The sequence below is a fragment of the Neofelis nebulosa genome, chromosome 10, assembly GCF_028018385.1.
Source record: "Neofelis nebulosa isolate mNeoNeb1 chromosome 10, mNeoNeb1.pri, whole genome shotgun sequence".
Classification (NCBI taxonomy): domain Eukaryota; kingdom Metazoa; phylum Chordata; class Mammalia; order Carnivora; family Felidae; genus Neofelis; species Neofelis nebulosa.
In genome coordinates this window covers 2,906,862-2,925,241 of record NC_080791.1, presented here as the reverse complement: position 1 = coordinate 2,925,241, position 18,380 = coordinate 2,906,862, and the positions used below count along the sequence as shown (strand labels likewise).

The window sequence follows — 18,380 nt, the reverse complement described above, 5'->3', positions numbered from 1 at the left end:
AAGTTTCAGAGAACTGACTGTCTCTTGAAGCAGAGGGGGGAGGAAAACAAAACAGGATGCGAATGCGTGAACAGTGGCTATTTCTCAACACATGTACACACCCTGCTAAAAGGAAGGTGGAAAATGCTTTCGGTTTCATACCACCGAGGCTGACAGGAAAAAGCCATGGCCGGTAAGTCGTGCACTGTCTTAAAAGGACAGCTCTTGGGGAAAAACAGTTTTGGCTTTTACTTCTAGGAATGTTCAGGTGATCAGAATTGAGGGCGAGGGCACAGAGGCAGGGGGGAGGGCACAGGGGGAAAGGAGAGGGGTTCCAGAGAATTCCACAGCCTGCAGAAAGGAAAGGCAAGGGCCAGAAGGGAGCTGGGGCTTTACTGGTATCCTGTGGTTTTGCAATCCTAACTGAATTCGAAGGGCCACGGTCTGGTAGAAGGTGCGGGATCGGCCCAGGGTGGGCACCACAGGGAATGGGAGAACACAGTGCTGCCTCTTTATTTTCCCATGCAGGGCTGAGTAAACACGGGGCATGTCAGGACCATGCCGGGTTTCCAGATAGGAATGGCAGGGAGCCAGTGTGATTTCAGGCCGTCTGGGGAGCACGTACGGGCAAGGCCCAGGGAGCACTGACAGGTGTGCGTGACTGGAGGATTCCTGCACTGTCTGGAGGGGGCGTCCCACTGATTCAACCCAAAGTAGGCGACCCCTTGCCACTGACACGAGAGGCAGGCAGCCCGTTTTTGTGACTTGACGAATGCTTGTTCTCCTACCAGACAAGGATCTGAAGGGCAAGAGGAAGCAGTTCATCAACTCCGTCAGCATGGGGACGGTCTACGGCTTGCTGGATGAACTCTTTGAGAAAAATGTGCTGAACCAGGAGGAGATGGAGAGAGTGAAGTGTGAAAACGCTACAGTTATGGATAAGGCCCGAGCGCTGATCGACAGCGTCCTGCGAAAAGGGCCACGGGCGTGCCAGATCGTTATCTGTCACATCTGTGAGGAAGACACCCACCTTGCAGAGACGCTGGGGCTCTCCTCAAGTAAGAGTCAATGACTCAGACCGAAGTTCATGTAGGCCCTGCGTCTGTGCCTGACACTGGGTTTCTTCCCTGCTCGTGTTAGTGTGCGGACAACTTCCTGGTTTCTGGCTTCGGGGCCCCATTTCTCTATCAGTGGCTCTATTCTGTGTCTCCTCTTTCTTTTTTGTTCCTGGCCTCAGTAGCCTTCTTTGGATCGAAGCTCATTCCCCATCTGGAATATGTGGCAGCTGATTTGTTGAAGTTCATGAGAGCAGCCTGAAAAGTTTCATGTTGTATTCTCCAGCTACCCTGGCAAGGCATTTAATCAGCCAAGGTCTCTCTCTCTCTGTCTCTCTCTCTCTCTCTCTCTCTCTCTCTCTCTCGTTAAAGTCCAGGGAACATAGTCATGTGACATAAGAACTTCAGGTCTGTAATCAAATTCACTTTGTAACCCCTCTCCAAAACTGTGCTCTCCAGGAGGAATAAAATGTATTTCGGTGATGGTGAAGCCCTCAGAGAATAAATTCAGCGCTTACAGAAAAGTGAAGATTTTAAGTGGACTCTGTCTTCTAGTTACCCCCTCCCACCTTCTTCGAAGTAAGACTGTCCACTAGTGTGGGACCCGGCTGCAGACCATTCTGTGAGCCTCCCCAAACCCCGACCTCCAGTCCTTCTGAGGGCCTAATCCTGGGCTCAGACATCTGAGCAGCCCCTCCTGTGGTCACTTAGTCCCTCCCCACAGCAAACACAGGAGATCCAGGGGAGTCCAGCCCCTGGTCTCTCTTGCACATGCCAAAGCCATTTAGAAAGAGAAGATGTTCTTTGAAAATGAGAAGCCTTTTTCTCCTGGGGCTTGGGGGAAGCCTATGCCTGCTGAGTGACCCAGCAAGCATTTACCAATGAGTAATGAACTTCTCATTTATCTTTCAGTAACTCTTTCATTTAACATATCCCCCAAATTAGACACAACCAACAAATAACAATAAGGGCCCAGAATACTTTTAGAATAGCCAAAGCCTTCATCCTTGACCCATTCCTTTCCATCCACAGTTCATGGACCCTAGAGGCACTTGTATAACCCACTGTGACTCCCCATGTGTGGGGTGTGCCTCTCAAGTTGTCCCATGGTGCCTCCTCAGTGAGGGGTATAGGGCTTTGTCTCTCCCTCATCTCTCTGCCAATCTTTTTAGGCCCATAGAACATGACAACTAGATGTAATTTTCGGATGCACTCTAATGGGAGAGATCCTTCTAAGAGAAATTTCTTGGTCATAAGAAGACTGACTTTCTATTACCATAAAAGGCCTCCTCCAGAAAATGCTCTTGAAGTTACTGATGGTTAATTTACTCCAGCAGTCTAGATGGGTGGGATAGCCAAGCGTGCTACCTTGGGCTTGAAGTTTTATGGGGTTCCCTGCGGCTGTCCTCCATTCACAGCAGGGAAATGGACCACCGTTTGTAGATGGAAATCTGGTCTCCAATAGGTACCATGAAAAAAAGAGTTGGGAGTATTTCTCAATTGTCAGCTTATGCCAATTCTTAAACTTTTTGGAATAAGCTTCTCGGGTGGGTGTTGTTCTACTGAGATCCTTATAAAACCTTAAACAAATTTCAATTAAATTCTTATCTTTAAAATTGACAATCAAAAAAGTTACCGAAGAGGATTTACTAATATGTTGAGTGATTTTATGCGACCGAATACTGCAACTGAGGCGGTGGTTAGGGATCCTGGCACCTGTGTTATCGTGCAGTGCCCTATGTGGCATACTTGATTAAGAGTCTATGCATGATAACGAAGACAGGTTTGCACTCATAGCCTGGCTTGGCCACTCTCTTGTTCTGTGATACTTGGGAAACTGACTTTACACTGATTGAGGGGCGACCAGGAGGTCACCTCGTCCTGATTTTCTGCTGTGGTACGTCTTGGCAAAGTTAAGTGTCCACGAGCAGATGCCTGTCCTTTTTAGGTATCTCTAAAGCCCGGCCCGGCTCTGCATTAGACACTTCTTGCACACACCTGGTAGGCAGTAGGGGTCACCCCAGGAGCCACCGTGAAACTTATAAAGTAAGAGACCTCTTGATGCTACATCTGATTCTGTCTTTCATCGTAGAAAGCAGAAAGAGCCACGTTCAGAGACTCATCTGTTCTGCCACGAAGGTGTATAGGCTTTTGCTTCTCGGTGGTGGGTGTGGTTCTCAGCTAGTCGCATCTTGAACAGGCCTGCAGGAGGTACTTTCAAAGGGGAGCCTCCATCACATTGGCCAAGATTCCTGAGACATGAGAAATGACTATTTTAATGTCCTTAATCTTTCCTCAGGCCCACAATCTGGAAATTCTCAGAACACCACGGACTCTGAAGTAGCGTTTCCTCCTCTTCCAGGTACTGGTATTTCCAAAGCAAGAACATCGAACTGCATCTTTCTTGATGTTAACTATATACAGGTTCATGGGATGACCTCAGGGTGCGAGGGCAATGGGTAATTCTCATGAACTGATCTGATGCCTTTTTCTTTTCTTAATCCACGTGCTTTAGCAGAGGCCATCCCCGTAGCTTTACTAACATGTCTATGCTCACAAGTTCTAAACCTGTGTCCCAAACCTGACTACCCACTTGAACACCACACTTTCCTGTTCTAGTGCCTACTGAAATATGCTCTCATGGCTCCCTCAGACAGCTTTTATCTCTCTGCGCCCCGAGCCTAACTGGTCACCCTTCCCCCCGCCCTCCTTCCCCTCCAGTTTCCTCTGTCCTGATTAATGACACCACTGTCACCCAGTCATTCACACCAGAAACCTGAAATCATCTTCAGTTCTTTCTTTCTCCTCACTTCTGACACTCAAGAAGCGGCCAAGGTTACTGGTTCCTCTCTCAAATCCAGACCCTGCTCTCCGCTTTTATTTCTACTACTCTTTTTCAGAACCCCTATTCCTATAGTGGCCTAGGATTCTTCAGCCATTTACTATACTTTTCTTGTCTTCAAAAAAAAAAAAAGGAAAGAAAGGAAAAAATAAAAATAAATCCATCCTTCCCCCAGGTCCCCCCATTGGACTTTAAGCTTTATGAGGAATTTGGAAGTGTCTCACTTCTTCATAGGTACAATGCCATCATAGTAGCTGACTCAGGATGCATGCAGTAAATGTTAGTTAAAATACTATTTTACTGACTCATTTCATCACAATTGCTAGTATACCATGTGATTAAAAAGATATTTGACAGATGCCAATTGTGTCAGAGATCTTGCTCTAGGTAACGAACAGGACAAACAAAGCTCCTGGTTTTTTTTTTTTTTTTTTTTTTTTTAAAGGTTTTCAACGTTTATTTTATTATTTGGGACAGAGAGAGACAGAGCATGAACGGGGGAGGGACAGAGAGAGAGGGAGACACAGAATCGGAAACAGGCTCCAGGCTCTGAGCCATCAGCCCAGAGCCCGACGCGGGGCTCGAACTCACGGACCGTGAGATCGTGACCTGGCTGAAGTCGGACGCTTAACCGACTGCGCCACCCAGGCGCCCCACAAAGCTCCTGCTTTTAATGATCTTATGAAAGTACATGAAATATGAAAGATAGGTATTTAGGAATTTCCACCATCAGATTAAAGCTAGCCGAAAATTTTGGGATGGAAATGACACTACATTTACCCCTTTCGGCAAAGATGGGATAGAACGCTATCCCACACAGTAGCAAATTAATCTACCATACTGAAAGATGAGTCATCAGATTATTTTCAATTAAGAATTCTTTTTGAGACAAGATCTTAGAACATTAGAACTCTAGATGCATTCGCTCATTTATTCATTAATTTATACATTCGGGAGGCATATGCAGGTTTGTCAGTATCTGAAGCACAAAGATGTGGGAATGAGATGTGGATTCAAAGACATGGTGCTTTTACCAAGGAAACTACATACAGAGGAAAGAAAAGATAGTACATTCTAGTGGAAACAAATTTACAGCTGTAGGTAACAGCATGGACTTTCCTTGGAGCAGATATTACAAATGGGCCATCACCATCACTGTGAGAAAGAGAAATGTAAAAGCATTTTACATTTCTGGGAAGTTATGTTAGGGAACTTCTGGGAAGTTACATGGCTGGGAAGTTAGCGTTAGGCCCAGGGTCAAAGAGGAGAGATGAGAAGCCACTCCCCTCATCTTAGGTGGTGATGAGCCATTAAATACTAGCCCATGGGCCCAGTGTGAATTTGATGGGCTGAGAGAACTCAACAGGTACAGTGCAAGAGTACAGGTAGTTTATGGGGTAGATGGTGAAATAGTCAGAAGGCATTTTCAGGGTTATTTCCCATAATGGAGAACCTTCTAGAGACAGAGCAAGACTCTAAGTTGTGCCCATAGTTGAAGGGGTCTTTGTATTTCCTACAGAGGACAAACACGACAAAAACCCATTTAAGATTTTGGAATCTGTGGGCAAAGAGCTCCTTACTGGCGTTTTGCAAGACTTGGTGGAGAAAGATGTCCTGAAATTGGAGGAAGCAGAAAAGAAAAAATTTCATGATGCCAAACCTGGAGACAAGCCCCGGGTCTTTCTGAACTCAGTGCGTCAGAAACCCAAGGAGGCAGGTCAAGCCATTGTCCAAACTTTCCTTAATATGGACAAGCATTCTACCAGTTTAGAAGGTAAACTGAAGTCACTTACAATGGGCATCTCAAATTTTCTGGAGTCTAGTCACCTCCAAAGCCCCTCCAGGGTCCTCTATAATCCTGCCATCCTTCATTACTAGAATGTGGTTTTCACTAAACCTGTCGTCTTTTTGGAGGCCATCCTGTCTTTTGCTGGCAGGGATCCAATCCCCAATGAGCTAAGAAGCCAAGTCTTTACATGTACGTTGCTCTCAGAAAGAGGTACTTGTGGACACTTTGCAGTGAGGGATATTTGACCTTGAACCCAGGTCCTGTCACTGTAGACACTCTGTGATTTCATTCAAGCTTCTTTCCCTCCCTGGGCACCAGTCTCAGCATCTCTGAAATGGTGACAATTTTGGTAACCTCTGTGCTAAGACAGTCACTCTTCTCCAGGGTTCCCTTCTGATTATGCAGGATTATAATCCACCAAGTCTCTTCACCCAGAGCACAAGTGTTTTCTTCACAAGTGAGTAATCGCTCTCAGCAGAGTGCCAGCCACATAGCAGGCACGTAATTAATACAGGATGAATACAACAAATGAAGAATGTGCAGGCAACAAATGTTACTTATCATAATTATGATTTTGCTTCTGATATTTAGACCTTTCTAGGGCTCACTCATTTCTGCAAGTTACAAAATAGGATCAGGAGAACACCTATAACGTGTCCAATCTATTAGGACATTTTAAAACTTCTGATCTACATTGAATTATATTACTAGAGCCCAAATCTCGCCGGGTCCAAGGTCACTAGTGGCACACTTAATTTACGACAGTGTTTAACCTGAACTCTCAGTCCTGCATACCAGAGCTTATCAATATACTAATAAAAATAAGCAATAATTAACAAACGATAACAGAAATTGTAGAGACTTCACTATAGCAAATGAGTTTTTTCAAAGAGTCCTTTCTGCAGATGGGGTGCCCCTGACCAGCAGGACTCACACGCCAGTCTGATGGACGTCCAACGTGGTGGTCTGGGCCGTGTCCTCATTAATATTTAAATTGGACCCTCGGCAGGTTTATTACTTTCCCTTAAATCTGACATGGAATGGAGACAATGTGGATTTTAAAAAAATCAGAGAAAATTCAGCAAATGGGAATCAAAACCGAAGTCATTGGAGCTTCAAAATAATTTTAGCAACTCCAGGCATCACAATGCACATTAAATGGAAAATACATTAGGCCGTCAGCCGAATCCATGGCAGGTGGGAGGCAGGCACAGGGGTTCCATGGGATCCCTCTGCACACGGAGCCTCCAGAGAGATCCCAGAATGCAGGCAGGTGGGGAAGCTGGGCGAGCTGGCCTTCTGTAGGACATAAAGACCTTGGCCAGGCCTTCTGGACATTGGCCAAGCCTTCTGGACATGGATAGGGTTCTGAGGGTTCCTAGCATGGTACTGAGGGGAGTGAGGAGAGGAGGAATCCAAGCTGCTAGTTCATTTCGTGTAACAAGCTTACACTTGGGCAGGCTAACGTGCCACACACTGGTTATTCCTACAAAAAAATAACTACCTGGGTTCCTGCCTCCCAAAGGGATGGCTTTGTCTTACCTGGTACCAGACCCTCTCTTTTTGTATCAGTTTAAGGGGTTCTCGGAGCATTTCATTAAGTAACAGATAAGACAAACACATTGAAATTTTTATCTCAACTCGTAATTCTCTCATTTGTTTCCAATGTGCTGCTAGGTGAGTAGAACTCCCTTTGGGAAGCAGGCTGCACTATAATATTTATTATGTGGTATTGAATGGATTCATCTCCATGCCAACCTTACCATTAAATATCAGGTGGAAATCCTATCTATTCCCAGTTTCATCTGCAAACACAGTATCTATTTGTAGATACATAATGGTCATTAGGAGCCAACATTTGTTAAGTTAGAGTGTTCGCCAAAGCTGGGCACAATCTGGAAACCGAGAACTCTTTTGATGAGAAAACGTACTCTGACCAGAGACTATCCCAGGACCCTATATGTCCTCCCACTGGCAGAATCTTCTGGAATACAAAGGAAGAGCATGTGTCACTGTTCAAAAAAGATTCAGAAAGCTGGGTTTCCTTAAAGACTTGTAATCTGCTGCCTCTCCAGGTTTTTAGCATTTAGAAAGACATTTATCAGAAAAATATTATTTAAAAACTAATGGAAACAAATGAGTGAAATAGAAAAAAAAAAGTGTAGAATATAAACAACCGAAAATTTTATACAGGGTAACATTGCTTTTCTCATTTAAATAAAAGAAAATCAGAGGTGTTCTTCGTTCATGTAAGTGAACACAAAGGTTTACCAATTTCATAGACAAAATCCTTCCTTTTCAAATAGCTCTTGGCAAACTTCTACATTCTGTTTATGAATTCTTCTTCCTCATTTCTCTGGGGTGCGGGGAGCTCTGGACTTTCCAAGTGTCTTGCACAATCTCCGTCAAGTGAGGCCAAGCGGGGTCTGAGAGCACTACATTTCTCCAGGGAGTGGGTCAGGATGAGCCGGAGACAAACTTCTCCACAAGGGAGGAGGGATTTCCTCACATTTTTAAACCTGGTTGAAAACTGAGCACGAGTTACTCAGCAACCTGGGGGCAAATGTCACCAGAGCACAGTAGAGTCTCTGGACACAGCCCTAGAGTTACTACACAGCAGTGACCCTCTACATAGCTGACCTCACAACTTGGCGACAAGACACCGAGGCCTGTCTCCTCTGGAAAGGTCAAGAGTCTGGGCCAAGTGACAGCTGGATGGTACACACTTCAAGATCCCATTACGTGTCTGGGGTGTATTGCATGAAAAAAGAATGGGCTCAAAACTGCACACCGTCCCACAGGACGGCCACTAGCCATACCTGGCTTGGGTGCCTGACTCCTCGCTGGTTGACACGTGCCGAAAGGGTGATATTTTGGACATATCATGTTAAAATGTAGTGCTAATGTTAGTACTAATGTCAATTAATATTAATTAATGTCAATTAATATTAATTAATGTCATCTGTTTCTTTTTAGTTTTTTTTTTTAACATGGACATTATAAAATTCTGACTTGCACAGGTGGCCCAATTACATTTCTAATGGCTAGCCCTCCAATAAATATTAGCTCAATATGTTCTTGCTCGGAGACGATAGAAAGTCTACTTGGATGAGTGAGGACCCTACAGTAAAACCACTATAAAAATCAAACTGTTTCTGCTGAAGGTGGAAAGGCTAAATTTGACCCCAAATCATCAAGGCGCTTTCTTCAGAATTAGCAGAATCTACTATTGCACTTTCAGGTGGATCTTCTTTCTCTACTAAAAATCCCCCCCCTTCTTTCCTAGTCAAAATACATCTCCTCACACTAGAGGTTAGATACAGTCACAACCCTTACGTGTTAAAAAATCTTCTGCCCATAGTTTCCCTTCTTTGTCAGTTTCTGAAGTGGTAACTGGGTCACAAAGGCAGATCTCATAATTTATGTCATGTGATGTATCCTGCAGCTAGCGTGAATAACATGCCTGGGCCGGCTGAGCCAGAAGAATCTGTAGATGCTCTCAAGCTTTGTCCTCGTGAAAACTTCGTGAAACTGTGTAAACAGAGGGCTGAAGAGGTGCTGTGCTCGTCCGTGAAATAGAGAATAAGAGAGAAACAACTGTTTTCATGAAATACACGGTTTCCTAAAGCACTACATGCAAAGTTTGGGGAGTGGGGGCAGTGGTCATCTTACCCATAGATGCTTTGGGCAAGGAGGAAATCATGGGGCCTCACATAGACTCTAATTCTCTTTCAACCCCATGATAAAATATACATTTCTCACTTTGTTCACCTATTTGTTCTAGTATCTATTTGTGATTTATGACAATTTTAGGCGTAGTCATGGATGCAAAATATGTATAAGAGAATATGGCCAAGTAATAATTGTTTGCATTCTAGTGAAAATCCTAGATATAATGCATATTTTTAAAATATAATTGAAGCCTGCATAGCACTGTATGTTGCTATGTTTTCAAAAACCAGTACCAGAATAATAATGTTACCAAAGGCAAAGGATCACTGATGCAATCGTTTTTAGCCGGGGCCACTGGCAGGTGTCTCCCGGCTTTGACAAAAATTGATCTGAATCTTGAATTCTAAGAAAGATGAGACCAGGCAGAGAAGAGAGAGGAAGAGACAGTAGGAAATATTCGAGGGCCCTCAAGATTCCTGAGTAACCATCGCAGATATATACTGGGTCCTGTTCCAGGCTCTTAAAAGATCATTTACTTCCAATTTGTAATTCTTTCCACTGTCAACTCAATCCACTGTAAAGAGTTAAGAAGGCAGGGTCTTCTGGTTCAGGGCTTGGGACAGCTACATGAGCCCTTAGCACGTAACAGGGACTGGTGAGTGAGGCTTTCAAAGGAGAGGGAGACAAACTGAACTCACTGCAAATCCATTTCTGGCAGATCTACCCAATAAAGGAGAGAAAGGATCGCACTCGTCTGGCTCTCATCATATGCAATACGACGTTCGATCATCTTTCTCTCAGGAAGGGGGCTGACCTTGACGTTGCAGGGATGAAGAGGCTGCTTGCAGACCTTGGCTACAGTGTGCACGTAAAGGAGGAACTCACTGCTAAGGTAGGGACCCCTAACTTGCCCCAAACAAGTACGTCTTCAACATTCATATTAGTGTTACCATATTAGGCAAATGTTTTGACAACCTTAAGCCGTGTGTGTGTGTGTGTGTGTGTGTGTGTGTGTGTATTTATAAAATGAAAGTACGAGAAAGTAAAATCTATGCCTCTTTTGAGCTCTAACTGTCATCAGTTCCATAAATGAACAAAGTGATTGGCATGTTCCAAAGTGGGATGATTAGGACTTGGCCCCAACACTGCCCAGAAAACTCTAGAGTAACGAGCGTTTAGCAAGAATGTACTTGCCACGAATGTACTGAGTCCCAACTGTGTCCCAGGGGTTATTCCTGGCACTGGGTACAGGTCTGTGAATGAGACAGGAAGCTCCCACCTGCCACAATCCAGGTGCACTTAGCGAGAATAATCAATCTGTAAGCAAAACAGAAAATTTCAGGGTGTCTCTAGTAGAGCAAAAAGAGTCAAAAGCAAGTGAAAAGGAAACATGAGAGCAAACTGGTGAGTGGGGAGCAAGAACGTTGGACGGGGTGGTCGAGAGAAACCTCTCTGAGGAGATAACAGAGAACGAGGCACACCAGTGCATGGAACAAGACAGGTCCAGAAAGGCGTGGATGAAATACATTCCCAGTGACAAGTCTGAACGGAATGGGAAAGCTGGCACAGGAGCACCACAGAAAGACTATGGTGACCGCAGCCCAGGAGAGGAGGAGGCAGGGCGAGAGAGGGTGTTCGTACATCCACGGTTCAATTTCATTCTAAGCACCGTGGGATGGGTTTTACAAGGGAAGCTGTGTGATGCCTTTATGACACAAAACTCTGATTAGGTAATGAGAGAAAAGACAGAGAAGGAAAGGAAAAACTACATAAGGGACGGGAGGCGAGTGCAACATGTATCCAGAGGATGGTTTACATAGTGTCCTCAGGAGCAGAAAGTTCCACCCACTGCTCCATGATAGGAAGATGGGGCAGCCACCAGGAGAAGGCACAGCACGTGGAATGCCACGGATGCTTCTTAACACTGTGCATGAGGAGTAGGAGGTCAGGCTAATTGAAATGCTTGTCCCTGTCAAAGTGAGACTTGGAGGTCTTTTTCAGGACATGGAATCAGAGCTGAGGGCATTTGCTGCCCGTCCAGAGCACAAGTCCTCGGACAGCACATTCCTGGTGTTCATGTCTCATGGCATCCTGAGTGGAATCTGTGGGACGAAGTACAGTGCTGAAGGAGACCCAGATGTATTGGCTTATGACACCATCTTCCAGATTTTCAACAACCGCAACTGCCTTAGTCTAAAGGACAAGCCCAAGGTCATCATCGTCCAGGCCTGCAGAGGTGGTGAGTTCTGAGATGAAGCTGTTTGCAGAGAACTGTGATGTGTACTTTTTTTCTAGAGGAAATGATTGTAGACCCAATTCAGGCCATAGAAACCAAACTGAACTATTAGGAGAGTCCACCTAGGGGGCTGGTAGCACGAGAATGTGCCCTGTCAACTGACACCTCTCTACTTGACTTAATCCAGGGTCTTTTAGGTTTTGTGGAGTGGCATTTGGGGGGATAAAAAGGAAACAAAAATTATTTAGCGAAAAATCTAAGTCTGCTCTCTGAAATGATGCAAGTGAGGCTTTAACTCCTTTGTTGGTCTTAGCAAATGGGTTCTTCCAGTTTTATGACATTCTCACCATTAGTGGGCACATTGCTCAACAACACGAGAGAAAGGCAGAGTGGTGCGTGTGTGTGTGTGTGTCTGAAACTGGTTAGAATAAATATTTAACAAGAAAGAGGTGGGTAATTGGACCAGACATACTCGGAGCTGTACAGTGTGAAGCAAGTCGATGTCTCCACAGAAAATTTGGGGGAACTGTTGGTCAGTGACTCTCCAGCGGCCCCAATGGACAGCACTACACAGATGGGTAGCAGCCTTTCACAGGTGGGTGACAACCTAGAGGACGACGCCGTTTACAGGGTCCACGTGGAGAAGGACTTCATCGCTTTCTGCTCCTCAACCCCACGTACGTGTCCTTCTGTTGCAGACAGGGATTGGGGGGCCTGAGGCCAGCTCTGAGTGATTCTAGAAAATCAAGACAGGCTCTGTGCAACAATGACCTGAAGTAAATTTTAAGGGTTGATGTCTTTTATGTTTTGTCTTGTCTGTTCTATGGGGATAAAGATTCTTTTATCCCCCATACATTCTAAAATTGTGCTTTTATTATAAGTGCAATGCTTTATAGTCAAAGGCACACCAAACATTAAAACAACCTAATGGAAGGAACCCCCCTGACCATAAGCCATTTTAACATAAATGATGGATTCAGTTTTCTATTGAATCCAGTCAACATTTTGAGAAGAGTTTTTATGGATCCTGGGACTGGCTGCCCTTTTCCAGGGATCCAGGGCAAGCCTTGCCTCTGTATTTCCCATTTGATACTTTCTGTCGGTATGCCATCACACACCCCAGCAAGGGATTTGGATGCCCTGTTAGAGGAGTACAAAATGGTACTAGGAGGCTTATTAGACCCTACTAATAGAACAGTGTAGAATTCTTGAGCTGAACATAATTACCTGAAGAAACCTGACATTTGAGTGCTTTTAATTTGCAAATTTTTATTTTTCATCTTTTTTAACCCGTTTATGGAATCATAATTGACATACAAAATACTATGCATATATAGTGTATATGATGTAATGAGTTTGGAGATAAGTATGTATCTGTGAAATCATCACCACAATCTATGCCATGAACATATCGATCCCCTCCAAGAGTTTCCTTTGGGTCTGTTCATCTATTTTATTTGCTATATTGTGAAAGGAGAGTATGAAATCTGTGAAAAGACACCTGTGTAAACACGGGGACATTCTTGAATCCATTTGAGCTTCTATTGTTGCCTCTGTTTTAAAATGTGATAATTCCAGTTATCTCTCAAGCAGATGAACACAGGGCATGTAATAAAAAGTCAGTCAGTCCTAACAATACAGTGCCATCTCCCACAATTCTGATGAGCTGCCCCATTAGGTCAATCTCTACTAGCTTTTGGTGTGTTGGTTTGTTTCCCCTCTGTGGAAAAGGGTTATAAGTGCTTCTCCTCAACATGTCGAGAGAATTACCACGCTATGCTTTAGAAACAAATGTAAGCAACCTAAGGGCGAAGGCCACAGCCCAAGGGTGACCGCTTCCTGTCTCCTTAGATCATGTGTCTTGGAGAGACGTGAACAAGGGATCTCTCTTCATTACACAACTCATCACGTGCTTCCAAAAGTATTCGTGGTGCTCTCATCTGGAGGAAGTATTTCGGAAGGTGAGCTTGTCTCTCCTCTTCTAGTCACGTGTTGCTTAGAAGGGCTTTGTTATTATCTGCCTTTCAGGGGACAGTGGCAGAAATGTCAGGCAAACACAAGTAGAGTGGCACCTGGTTTTTGTCATCTAGGTGTTTAAAACCTGATGCAGAAAAAAAATATCAATGTGTAGAAGCAGGAGATCAAAATATATTAAACAATAATAGAAAATATAGGGGCGCCTGGGCGAAGTCGGTTAAGCGTCCGACTTCAGCCAGGTCACGATCTTGCGGTCCGTGAGTTCGAGCCCCGCATCAGGCTCTGGGCTGATGGCTCAGAGCCTGGAGCCTGTTTCCGATTCTGTGTCTCCCTCTCTCTCTGCCCCTCCCCCGTTCATGCTCTGTCTCTCTCTGTCCCAAAAATAAATAAAAAAACGTTGAAAAAAAAAAAAAAGAAAATATAAGCTTGTCTCTCATGGGATTTAAGTTCTTACGTTTCAAAGAGTGGGAGGCATTTAGATTAATTTTCATTGTTTAATTTATTAAATAAATAGGGTTGGGTGGCATACTTGGTGGTGGGTTCTATCCTGGCAACAAGGGGGCGAACGAGACATATGTGACATAAGGCTGTGGAGCATTTACACTCTTGTAAGAGGGATGATTGCTGGGATAGGATCCGTAAAGACAAAGACTGAGGATATGTGAAAGAGAAGACAGGAGAAGACGTTCTTTGAATGGAGTGGTCCAGAAGGGAAGACGTGATATTCCTTCCCCAGCTCAGGACATACCTGGGTCCTCCTTCTAGTTTATTTCCCTCTGTAGCTCCCGCAAGCATGCATGCCTTCAGGGTATGCGTTTATTTGTTTCTTTTTCAACTGCATTCACTCACTCAAATGAGACCTTAATTAAGGCAGGGATTTGCCAACCACCTCAACATTCAGGCACATAGGAATTAATATTCATTGAGTGAATAAATGCATGAATAATAAATATATGCTCCTCCCCTCTTTTTTAGGGAGAAAGGGATTGGTATTAAGAACATGGAAAAGTGTGTTGTGTTTCCATTCAAAAACACAGAGGACAGGTACACTCTTATGGAAAAAGAAGGCTACACCATTAGTAAATTGGAGAAGATTGCAGTGTGACATGAGTCAGGGTCTGTATAAGAACTTAGCAAGTTGACAAACAGGATTTATACACTGCACTTTGAAGGGCATTTCTAGGAAAAGACTAGCAATAGTCGATCTAGGTTAAGTAGGATCTCATTGATCAGTCCATGTCAGAAGACTTCAGGTCAGGTTGGTGGAGGGGATGTGAAAGTTGTTCATTGTTCCAGACTTAAGAACAAAATCCTGGGATTTGAGTCTCATTAAATTGAGGAGTTAGCCCTGGTGGATGTAGAACGTAGAGAATTCTCGAAACCGAGTTCTCACGAACAGACCCCAAAGGAAAATTGGTCATTAGACCTATAGATCAGAAAACAGGAAATGGAAGTTTGAAAGGCCTTGGATTAAATATAAAGTATGTGAGATAAAGAGCTATTGTGACAGAGGGTGTCACTTTTAAGAGGGAAGGCAGCAGTGGCAGGAAATTAGACTATCCATGGGACCAGCCTCATCAGTCCTGGGAGCACCCTGCATGCCCAGAATTTTCGGGCTCGAGGTGGAAAATCTTTTCTGAGAATTCGTAAGAGGTAGGCCTCACCTAGCACCTCTTTTTGGTTTTAGGTACAACAGTCATTTGAAAAACCAAATGTTAGAGCCCAGATGCCCACCATTGAACGACTATCCATGACAAGATACTTCTATCTCTTCCCTGGCAATTGAAAATAGTAAGTATCAAGAGCTGTTGGCAGGTGAAGTGAATAGGAGAGTAATACGGGTGGTGAGGTCCAGTGACCCATGGCAGCTGACAGCTGAGACGGTCACAGTAGTGTGCCTTGTTGATGTAGTCTGGCGATCAGTTGCTGTTTTTTACTGTACTTAATGTGCATCTGGCCCCTACCTCCACCTCCACAATCCATCCATCTGTCAATCAATCAGTGAGAGAAGCCAAAGCAAGACAGGAAGTAATAACCTACGAAGGACACACGGTAGCAGTTATTAACATAGAAATGTGCTCACGTTTCCATTATTACTTATACTCATCTCTCATTCTCTACCTGCCCTCCCCTCCCTCATGCTCAGTCACCACACAGTGCCTCAGATCCTGAAAACACAGAACACAGAGGAGCTGACCATGGAGAAAGCAGGACTTTGGTCCTCTGAGGGCATGCACTCCCTCACTACTTTGAGCTATCATCATCACACAGTATGAAATCTATCCGGGACTGTAAAGCTTGTGGTGAGGCCAACTCTGGTTCTCCAGCTGTTCTCACAGTGTGGATCTCAGAACACTCAGAGTGTGGTCTCAGATCTGCAAATACTACTCAAGTATCAAAACCCCTTCAAGCACCCATCTCAACATATTATTATTATTATTATTATTATTAGGCAAACTACTTTAGAATGGGTACATCAAGGTTAGACCCAACAATTATTTTACTCCCTTATAGCAGCTTTATATCATTCTACATTATAAACAATTCTTAGTATCCCTCTCAGACACATAATTTAAATTATATTTTATCGTAACGTTTATCTCAGTAGTTTAAATATTTACCCATACTCTGGTTTCTGACAATTTGGTTCCATAATTGCACAGATATCTCAGTATAATTGCTTTTAAGGCCTAATTAGTTCAGTAGAACCACATTTGGGGATTGAATTATTGATGTGATGCATTTCTCAAGCAGTTACTATGTTCCAGGTTCTGTTCCAGTTGCTTGTAACCTACCAGTAAGCAAAATAAATGGAGTCTTTGCTCTGAGAAAGCTCATACTCTAGCGAGTGGAAACAGACTCTAAATACACAAGGAAATATATCCTATGTCAGAGAGGGATAAGAGCTAAGAAGAAAGATAAAGGAGACTAAAGAGACACAAGAAGGTGGATGCTGCAGTGCTATCTATAGATTAATCAGGCAAAGTTTCTTTGAAGTGATAAAATGATAAAATCAGAACAAAGAATGGACAGACTGGGGAGGGAACCTTGTGGTATCATGGGCAGGGGGAAAAGTGTCCTAGCTCAGGGAATAGCAAGTACAAACACCCTAAGGCAGAAATGCAATTAACATGTCTGAAGAACTGCAAAAACGATGGTAGACTGGAGGCAGATGAGATTGGGGAAAATGGCTGAAACAACCTAAGAAAAGCAGTGGGGAGCCTGATCACAAGGACCTTGGTGGTCACATGGTAAATGTTTTACATATTTTATGCCCAGTGAGATGGACAATATTTCAAGTGCTTTGCACAGAGAAATGATGTAATTTCATAACAGGTTTGGCAAAGATCACAGTGAGTATTTTTAGCAGACAGATTATAAGGGTCACAAATATAAACCAAAGGAAGTGGCAAAAAGTACCCAGAAGAGGATGAAAAAAGAATCATAATAAGGGATGGACTAAAGGCCTCTGGGGATTACTATGGTGACCTTCTGTTCTTTTTCTCTCCTTCAGGCAATCATGGGCAGTCCAGCCCTTCTTGACCAACTTGGAAAAGTACCTTAGCTAGCACAACACACTCATTTAACGTTTGGTATCTCAATAAAAATGAAAACAACTAAACTGTGCCCTGTAAATCCTCCAAAAGAGAATACAATTTCAATTAAAATGGTGGCTGGTTGGAAATGAAGTGTAAGAAGCAAGCTGGGTTTTCCAGCTTAATGACTCCTATAGTCTCTGCATGTCATTGGGTGAAGACAGCTGGCCATGACTTTGGCCCTCAGTGCAAGGTGAAAGGAGACGGTGCCCATCTGGAGACCAACACTGTAAATTAGCTCCCCATTTGTACACTCTCAAACCCTGGATCTATATGATGATGTAGAACAAATTTTCTAATTCATTACTTAATCAACATGATCTGTTGGGCTCATTTTTTTTCCTCAGTAAACTATTATGATTTCAGCAAATTAATCCCATATATCTTTCTTCCCATAAGTTAATTTTCTTGTTATTGTTTTCCTCAGATTCTGCATGTTCCACATTTCAGAAAAATTTTATCCCTTGCAAGCTCTTGGCTATTGAGATCAGTTGGGCTTTGATTCAAGACGGTATAAAGTCAGTGTATTTGTAGAGAAATACAAATATAATTGCATAAATGGCAGTAAAGTGAAAGGGGGGTGTTAGTAATGGAAAAGACAACATCCACAGTTCTGGAGGGATGAATGTTGGTAGAGGAATCTGGGCAACATGGCCATCAGAACTACTATGGAAGGAGATGTACCACTTCTGCTATGTGTACAGAGAATGCTGGATAGATATTTTAACACATGGCTGAACTAAATTTAAAAAAAATAAAAGGATGCTCTAGATATCAAATGTAACTATAATAGTTAAATTTATACAGATCAATTGTATGTCAGGATTAATGTAAAGATTTTGATTATTGTGAGGGATTTTTGTATATAAGTAACTAATTTAATCATAACAACAGCCCTGTAATTATCAACATCCCTGTTTTACAGACAGTGAAACAAAACAACATAGAGCTTAACTGACTTGTCCAAAGTCACAGTCAGCACGTGGCCACAACAAGATAGGAGTGCCCAGACTCACTCTGGAATCAGAATTATTAACCATTGTGCTGTGTTGCCTCTTCAAAGCAAGGAGAGACTAGAATGGCAGGGATTCTGAACTATAGGGGTTAAGTGAATTTTGAATTGCAAGGGTTAACTAATGTTACAAAGATTAATGATGTTTTTATTTCTGGACTTAGCCTACCTATGTAGAAACATGAGCCACATCACAAATATCCAAAGACACATATTATATAC

General features: G+C 43.4%; 1 protein-coding gene and 1 long non-coding RNA gene across 5 annotated transcripts in view; one reads left to right on the top strand and one right to left on the bottom strand.

Annotated features, from left to right (window-relative positions):
* The window catches only part of LOC131486728 (uncharacterized), a 502,029-nt gene that overhangs the window by 160,047 nt on the left and 323,602 nt on the right, over window positions 1–18,380 (bottom strand). The gene's annotated exons all lie outside the window — the stretch shown is intronic.
* LOC131486727 (caspase-1) lies at window positions 26–17,516 on the top strand. Of its 3 annotated transcripts, XM_058686608.1 has the most exons (11): window positions 27–172; window positions 771–1,037; window positions 3,334–3,396; window positions 5,396–5,650; window positions 9,111–9,220; window positions 10,056–10,229; window positions 11,339–11,576; window positions 12,086–12,250; window positions 13,425–13,534; window positions 15,238–15,341; window positions 17,065–17,516. In XM_058686608.1, exons 1-10 carry the CDS (start codon window positions 166–168, stop codon window positions 15,334–15,336), a joined length of 1,488 nt encoding a protein of 495 aa, XP_058542591.1. In that variant the 5' UTR covers window positions 27–165; the 3' UTR covers window positions 15,337–15,341; window positions 17,065–17,516. The 3 variants fall into 3 exon arrangements, with proteins under 3 accessions (XP_058542592.1, XP_058542591.1, XP_058542593.1); XM_058686609.1 differs by lacking the exon at window positions 12,086–12,250 and having other exon boundaries at window positions 26–172; XM_058686610.1 differs by lacking the exon at window positions 5,396–5,650.

What these genes read in the sequence shown, in the direction of transcription:
- LOC131486727 (XM_058686608.1), top strand. An exon ending in TTTCTGCTCCTCAACCCCAC is followed by an intron (nt 12,251 to 13,424) that starts GTACGTGTCCTT and finishes CTGTCTCCTTAG; the next exon opens with ATCATGTGTCTTGGAGAGAC. An exon ending in TGGAGGAAGTATTTCGGAAG is followed by an intron (nt 13,535 to 15,237) that starts GTGAGCTTGTCT and finishes TTTTGGTTTTAG; the next exon opens with GTACAACAGTCATTTGAAAA.